At 39.1% G+C, this 8,759-nt stretch overlaps 1 protein-coding gene across 1 annotated transcript; it reads right to left on the minus strand.

Moving 5' to 3' along the window:
* Window positions 1-1,277: 1,277 nt before the first annotated feature.
* Window positions 1,278-6,176, minus strand: LOC138370535 (streptococcal hemagglutinin-like). The gene is made up of 4 exons (XM_069334920.1): window positions 6,093-6,176; window positions 3,889-4,767; window positions 3,654-3,755; window positions 1,278-1,454 (listed from the first exon to the last, which is right to left on the minus strand). The coding sequence occupies exons 1-4, from the start codon at window positions 6,174-6,176 to the stop codon at window positions 1,278-1,280; spliced, it is 1,242 nt and encodes a 413-aa protein (XP_069191021.1).
* Between the last annotated feature and the right edge of the window lie 2,583 nt (window positions 6,177-8,759).

The raw sequence follows: 8,759 nt of genomic DNA on the forward strand, positions 1-8,759 counted from the left end.
CCTCAATATGTTTCACAGATATATACAAGCTCACAGCACCCGCCTAGAGTCACGACCCAAGATCCACACTAGCCTCCGCTGGTCACATTCTTAAATCATAATTACCCTATCTCTAAGTCTCCAGAGACTTTCCCTTAAGTCTCTCTCAAATTACCAGCCAATGTTAGTCACTTATAACTCACACATGCTACTCACGAACCAACTCCCAGCAACCAGCTTGAACATGTTGCTCAAACTCTCAGCTAAGTTGGCTGAGTGCACCATAAGTCCTGGCTCTTTGCATCAATGTCCTGTCCAGAATTCAGGCCAACCACTTGCTGACGTCCTTAATTCATTCAGCTTCCTCAAACCACTTCAAGTCAGCACGGGTCGCGCTAAGAGTCAGATATTAGACCCGTTAATTTCCAGATTACAGCCTTTAAGCGCCTCTAAGGCTCAGATTACAGCCTCTAAGTGTAATGTAACTACCTCTATGAATCTGATTAGAGCCTCTAAATATCACGTTACAGCATCTAAAAATCAGGTTACAGACACTAAGAGACAGGTTACATTCTCAACGAATCAGGTTAGAGTCTCTAAGTGTTAAGTTACCGCCTCTGTGAATCAGGTTAGACCCTCTAAGTCAGCCTACAGCCTCTGAAAATCAGGTTACAGTCTTCAAGAATCAGATTAGAGCCTCCAGGAGTCAGGATACAGCTCGGTGCTAGTCTCAGACCCCCAGCTACAGTCAGCGTATCTCTCGCTGCTTCTGTCAGATGAGCTGAAGGAACCAAGATCCAGAGCGGACGATTTATGGAAGACTTAGTATGCACGAGGAGTCGAGATCCGGCAGGATATTGTATCCCATAAATCTGTCCCTCCCCGCCCTAGGAGACTACCGCTAACATCTGCCGCTGCTGATGTCGCAAGTCAACTGTCTTGGATACAACGCCACGCACCGCTTCTCCTTTCCTTCCGTGCCCTCCCGTCTTCCAGGGCGTTTTCAAGAGAATATTGAAGGACTTTCTAGTTGTCCAAGGCACATTAGAAGGTGTTCAGGTTCTCTAGAACTCTCTGATTGGGAGTTCTGGTTGCTTAAAGCACAGTTAAGGACGTTTTTGATCTCTCTAGGGGCACTTTGAAGGATGTTCACGTTCTTTTGGAGAACAATGAAAAACATTCTGGTTATGAAGGACGTCCTGTAAGGCAAAACTATATTTCTAAAGTGAAAGGCGTTTATTATCAGTGATACGAAGTTTCCCTCGACCCTATAACACAAGACATTTTTTGGTAATAGGTTATTCAACATCAGTGTCCACAATGTCAATGTTAATGTCATCAAGTCTGACAGTCACTAAGAGTGTCTTGTTAACAGGAATTCTAGTGCCTACGATACAATGTTGCTCCACTTCCACATCCAAGGAAGCAACCCAGCTTCCAAAACTCATAGATTCTGTAGATGCTGTGGATGGGATCTACAATACATAGAGTTTAAACAAAAAATTTGTACTGTTGGAATTCTGAAGGGCATAGCAAACAGGGACAAGCTAACTTTAAGTCTAAATTAACCCCTCCCAGGCCTAATTAAAACCCTCCCAGGCCTAATTAAATCCTTCTCAGGCCTAATTAAAACCCTCCCAGGCCTAATTAAAACCCTCCCAGGCCTAATTAAAACCCTCCCAGACCTAATTAAAACTCTCCCAGACCTAATTAAAACCCTACCAGGCCTAATTAAACCCCTCCCAGGACTTATTAAAACCCTCCCAGACCTAATTAAAACCCTCCCAGGCCTAATTAAAACCCTCCCAGGCCTAATTAAAACCCTCCCAGGCCTAAATAAACAATCCTAGGTCTAACATATGCTGTCTTACTCCTAGTATAGTACATATATGTACTCTACTAAGTACATATATATACATATATGTACTCTACTAAGCCTTGGAAAAGTGTAGACTTGGTTTTTGTCTTTGTCCTCAGGCGCTCTTCAAAATGAATAGTGCAACAGACAGACACAAAATAAGATCCAGGTTCGGGGTTCATGAAAAATGTTCCCATCACTCTTCACAATCCTCGCAGCTGTCTTTGAATTTATTAAAACGTTTGCGAGTTGTGAAACATCGCAATCCGATCGTGTTGAAAGATGTAAGGGTTTCGTAACTGAATGCGTAAATGCTTGGTGAATCCAAGCTCAGAACATGATACGTGAACCAGGTGAAGATGTGGTCGTTCGTTGACAGCTGCTGTCAAGTGGACACAATATGCCGGCGTAACGTTAATTACACGTTAATTACACGTTAATTACACGTTCATAATGTTGAAATAAAGTAGATAATTTATATTAAACGTGGAATTAAGTTATATATATTGTGCTGTTGAGGGCAAGAAACACGACGGTCAACTACACTGACGAAGATAATATTGAAATCAAATGACTCCTTATCAACAGTCTTGTTATCAACAAGAATCGTCTTGGCTGAGCACACGAAATTATTCACTTAGAGAAGATAAATAGATAACTGCTTACAGCAAAAATTCACTGAGTAGCTTATCAAATAACTCTATTAATTTTTTTTTTTCAAAAAATAATAATATTCCATCTAGAACAGACTTGAGAAATATTTAAAAAAATTATTTAAAAGCATTCTGATAGCAAATCATCTCAAGATAACCTCAAGATAGCATTGTAATATTAATTACATAGTATAATATCACCCTCTGTTTCTATGGATTCTCTATCAATGTATCACGTAATTTTATGTAGCAAAATATATAAGGGAAAACCTGTTAATACGCTAATTACTATTTCATTTCGATTAACATAAAATTTTAATGTATTAATATGCTATTCTGTGACACAGATGATTAATAATTTACTGGTTATTTTTGTAACTCAAATACAACAAAACAATTTGGGTATACAATTTTTTTTTTTAATGAAATGAAAATTTGCAAACGAAAATTTATGCTTCGCAGTTTTGTTATCTGTTTTACGAGGAAAACCTGTTATCACACTTAATACATCTCAGTTTAGACGCTCTCGATAACTGCGTCAAAATTTAGGCGCTTTAGTCAGATTAAAAGCTTAGCACTCTTGGGGATCTATAGGCTTGGTTAGGTATATAACTAAGTTAGATACTAAGCCTATCTAGGTTAGGTATCTAAGTTAAATACTAAGTCTATCTAGGTTAGGTATCTAAGTTAGATACTAAGTCTATCTAGGTTAGGTATCTAAGTTAAATACTAAGTCTATCTAGGTTAGGTATCTAACTAAGTTAGATACTAAGTCTATCTTGATTAGGTATCTTTTTGCTAAAGCAAAAAATAAACTCTTCCAAAATTTAACATTGGTCATATAAGGCTTACATAGTCACGATGACGACTATTTGTAGACTATTAGAAAAAATTTCTTTGATCTGGTAACGTTTGCAACTTTAGGTACTTACTCCATTTGGGATTCTACGTATATTGTGTTATTCGTTAATACTTATATTATTGCAAACTGAAAATAATTATTGGTAATTTTATTGGGAAATCATTTTGGTTATATTTAAGCTTTGCGTTTGGTCTTGAATTTTGAAGTCGAAATTTGGATTCTCGTATTCATGAATTGACTGTCTCTCTGTCTCTCTTTCTCTCTCTCATTCTCTCTCTCTCTCTCTCTCTCTCTCTCCAACTATTTCAGACTCCCCTCCTCGTTCACCAAGTTTCTCTTCGTACACAGGCGAAAAACACTTTCTAAACTTCTCCCATATTTCATTTAACTCCGCCATAACTTTCTGAAAACAACCAACCCAATTTCATATTGGCTTTTTATTCACAGCTCAGAAGCACGTCTCTCTGCCGAGGATGGTCGTGTGTAACACAACCGCTCTTCTCGTCACCTGTGCAAAGTCATTCTTGACTGCTTACGTCTGCTGAGTAGTTACTGCTTACGTCTGCTGAGTAGTTACTGCTTACGTCTGCTGAGTAGTTACTGCTTACGTCTGCTGAGTAGTTTCTGCTTACGTCTGCTGAGTAGTTACTGCTTACGTCTGCTGAGTAGTTACTGCTTACGTCTGCTGAATAGTTACTGCTTACGTCTGCTGAATAGTTACTGCTTACGTCTGCTGAGTAGTTACTGCTTACGTCTGCTGAGTAGTTACTGCCCACGTCTGCTGAGTAGTTACTGCTTACGTCTGCTGAGTAGTTACTGCTTACGTCTGCTGAGTAATTACTGCTTACGTCTGCTGAGTAGTTACTGCTTACGTCTGCTGAGTAGTTACTGCCCACGTCTGCTGAGTAGTTACTGCTTACGTCTGCTGAGTAGTTACTGCTTACGTCTGCTGAGTAATTACTGCTTACGTCTGCTGAGTAGTTACTGCTTACGTCTGCTGAGTAGTTACTGCTTACGTCTGCTGAGTAGTTACTGCTTACGTCTGCTGAGTAGTTACTGCTTACGTCTGCTGAGTAGTTACTGCTTACGTCTGCTGAGTAGTTACTGCTTACGTCTGCTGAGTAGTTACTGCTTACGTCTGCTGAGTAGTTACTGCTTACGTCTGCTGAGTAGTTACTGCTTACGTCTGCTGAGTAGTTACTGCTTACGTCTGCTGAGTAGTTACTGCTTACGTCTGCTGAGTAGTTACTGCTTACGTCTGCTGAGTAGTTACTGCTTACGTCTGCTGAGTAGTTACTGCTTACGTCTGCTGAGTAGTTACTGCTTACGTCTGCTGAGTAGTTACTGCTTACGTCTGCTGAGTAGTTATAACGAGAGAGGCGCTTCATGGAGGCAGAGTAAGATTGAAAGTGTTGCTGCAACAGCAGTACATGAAAGTATTGATATACATGTCATGGTTCAGCAGGTGACAGGAAGCCGTCGCCAGAGACAGAACGTATTGGAGTGTATATTGTTACAACAATCCCAAACTCAAGATGAGGCCTGTGGGCCTGACAGCTGAGTGGACAGCGCTCGGGATTCGTAGTCCTGAGGTTCCGGGTTCGATCCCCGGTGGAGGCGGAAACAAATGGGCAGAGTTTTTTTTCACCCTGATGCCTTCTATTCACCTAGCAATAAATAGGTACCTGGGAGTTAGACAGCTGCTACGGGCTGCTAGCAGCTGAAGGTCTGCTACTCAAAAAGTTGGATTATATGATATAAAATGAATGACCTAAGAACTCAAAGAATGAATAGATTTTATTATTATAACAGAAACATTTATGTATTACCATCAATGGTATTAGAAATATCACGCTAATATCACTGTACTCATATACACATTATCAAAGTTACATAAATATACATCATCAAAGTGATGGGTATGGTCATTGTCATCGTCTCCAAAGCAATGGCGTCGTTATACGGTTAAATGCCAAGTTTCCATAAACAAAATATGTTTCTTTGAACAAAATTTAAAATACAATCAACTGTATAACCTTGCAGCTTAAGTGGCTTACATACAATTAAGGGCTAACTACTGCATTAATTTCCTAGCCTTCACATAAACAAGCCTAATCACATCACCCACTGATTGTAAAGGCAAAAAGTGCCATTAAACGCTAAGAGTAATTACGCGGGCACCGACAGCCGGCTAACAAATTAACTTACATTTAACCAAGGTGCTAACTTAGCATGATTAGGAGCATTAGGAAAGTCGTTTAACACCTTTCAACAGCAGGTAAGCTACAATAATTTAAGCTGGATTGAACCATTGTAATTAAACGCAAACAGCCATCACTGTGACAGTCTAGAACAGTGTTGCTCTTGCTGTAATGCGGCTTATTATTGTTATTATTTAATAATTCAATTATTTGTTGCCTACAAAGTTGAGTCATTGCAGCAGTATTGCAATAATTATTATAATATTTCCCATTTTAATATAATTATTTTTATATTTCCCAATTTTAATATAATTATTATTATATTTCCCAATTTTAATATAATTATTATTATATATCCCAATTTTAAAATAATTATTATTATATTTCCCATTTTAATATAATTATTTTTATATTTCCCATTTTAATATAATTATTATTATATTTCCCATTTAATACAATTCTTATTATATTTCCCATTTTAATACAATTATTATGATATATCCACACTGTAAATACGCGAGCAGACCGCATGTACTAACCACTTGGACTGGACAGTTGAACAACGGTTTCGCTTCTTGCAAGCCGGAGTTCAATCCTCGACTGTCCAAGTGGTTGGACACCATTTCGTCCCAGCCGTTTTATCCCATATCCATATATCCCTTGCAAGTGGTATATAGTTCTAATAGCTTAGTGCATTTTCCTAATCACTACCTTCCCTTACCTATATAATAGGTGGAGGTATTAACAGTACAATTATACTTCACCATATTTATTTACGGTACACAATGTACCGTACTTAACTGGTACTATACACAACCATTTACATTGATGTTGCAAACAAAAACACAGTTGTTTACACTTTTTAATCTATGTCTTATACCAGACGAGACGGAATTGATGGACCACCCTGAGTCATCAACATGGCAAGTTACCTTTGGGCTCAAAATACACTAGAAAGGTAACCCATACTAAACAACACTGCTAACACACTAAACAACACTGCTAACACACTAAACAACACTGCTAACACACTAAACAACACTGCTAACACTAAACAACACTGCTAACACACTAAACAACACTGCTAACACACTAAACAACACTGCTAACACTAAACAACACTGCTAACACACTAAACAACACTGCTAACACACAAAACAACACTGCTAACACACTAAACAACACTGCTAACACTAAACAACACTGCTAAAACACTAAACAACACTGCTAACACACTAAGCAACACTGCTAACACACTAAACAACACTGCTAACACACTAAACAACACTGCTAACACACTAAACAACACTGCTAACACTAAACAACACTGCTAACACACTAAACAACACTGCTAACACTAAACAACACTGCTAACACACTAAGCAACACTGCTAACACTAAACAACACTGCTAACACTAAACAACACTGCTAACACACTAAACAACACTGCTAACACACTAAACAACACTGCTAACACTAAACAACACTGCTAACACACTAAGCAACACTGCTAACACACTAAACAACACTGCTAACACTAAACAACACTGCTAACACACTAAACAACACTGCTAACACACTAAACAACACTGCTAACACACTAAGCAACACTGCTAACACACTAGCCAACACTGCTAACACACTAAACAACACTGCTAACACACTAAACAACACTGCTAACACACTAAACAACACTGCTAACACACTAAACAACACTGCTAACACACTAAGCAACACTGCTAACACACTAGCCAACACTGCTAACACACTAAACAACACTGCTAACACACTAAACAACACTGCTAACACACTAAACAACACTGCTAACACACTAAACAACACTGCTAACACACTAAACAACACTGCTAACACTAAACAACACTGCTAACACACTAAACAACACTCCTAACACACTAAACAACACTGCTAACACACTAAACAACACTGCTAACACACTAAACAACACTGCTAACACACTAAACAACACTGCTAACACACTAAACAACACTGCTAACACACTAAACAACACTGCTAACACTAAACAACACTGCTAACACACTAAACTACACTGCTAACACACTAAACTACACTGCTAACACACTAAACAACACTGCTAACACTAAACAACACTGCTAACACACTAAACTACACTGCTAACACACTAAACATCACTGCTAACACACTAAACAACACTGCTAACACACTAAGCAACACTGCTAACACACTAAACATCACTGCTAACACACTAAGCAACACTGCTAACACACTAAGCAACACTGCTAACACACTAAACATCACTGCTAACACACTAAGCAACAGCTAAACCACAATTCCCCAATATATTCCTCTTGCAAGCTTTGCAATGAAGAGTGACGAGTCACGGCAAGACTTCTGGGAATCACTTAAGGCACCTGTAGACACTTAACATAACACAAGTAACTAAATTTAAGTACCTTTAAGATTCAGATGAAGACCAATTTGTAATACCTAGCAGCAGTACTCACCTATTCACCTATTTGTACTCACCTATTTGTGCTTGCGGGGGTTGAGCTCAGGCTCTTTGGTCCCGCCTCTCAACTGTCAATCAACTGGTGTACAGGTTCCTGAGCCTATTGGGCTCTATCATATCTACACTTGAAACTGTGTATGGAGTCAGCCTCCACCACATCACTGCCTAATGCATTCCATTTGTCAACTACTCTGACACAAAAAAAAAATTCTAATATCTCCGTGGCTCATTTGGGCACTCGGTTTCCACGTGTATCAGTGTCACTGTTGTGGTGACACTGTTGCGAGGCAGTGAAGACCCCTAGAGAATAATTATGACAAAGTGGCAATGAAAAGTACAGTGATAACGTGTAATCTGCTTGTCATCTCACCTCTGGTAAAGCTGGCGGGGCTTTATAAAGCTTCACACACACAGGCATTACGAAGAGTATTGAAGGTGTGATGAGTATTGAAGCACACACGTGCTTCAACACTCATCACACCTTAACAACCCGTCCTCATAAACAAAGGCCAAAGTTCATGCACCCGCCGAACACCTTTGCTTGTGAATGTAAATGTAAAACGGTTTACACACGACTCACGACTAAGGACGTCCGAACACTTCTCGAACCAATGCCTAGCTGACAACTTGTGTTCGAAGCAGAATTTATATATTATTTAAAGCCACTAATTTCGCACAGCATAACTCCCTTTCAAG

The sequence above is a fragment of the Procambarus clarkii genome, chromosome 32 (genome assembly GCF_040958095.1).
Source record: "Procambarus clarkii isolate CNS0578487 chromosome 32, FALCON_Pclarkii_2.0, whole genome shotgun sequence".
In the NCBI taxonomy this organism is placed as follows: Eukaryota; Metazoa; Arthropoda; class Malacostraca; order Decapoda; family Cambaridae; genus Procambarus; species Procambarus clarkii.

What these genes read in the sequence shown, in the direction of transcription:
- LOC138370535 (XM_069334920.1), bottom strand. Translation starts at nt 6,176, where the DNA reads ATGGTGTCCAACCACTTGGACAGTCGAGGATTGAACTCCGGCTTGCAA. An exon ending in TCAACTGTCCAGTCCAAGTG is followed by an intron (nt 4,768 to 6,092) that starts GTTAGTACATGC and finishes CTGCTGTTGCAG; the next exon opens with CAACACTTTCAATCTTACTC. An exon ending in GCAGTAACTACTCAGCAGAC is followed by an intron (nt 3,756 to 3,888) that starts GTAAGCAGTCAA and finishes GGTTGTTTTCAG; the next exon opens with AAAGTTATGGCGGAGTTAAA.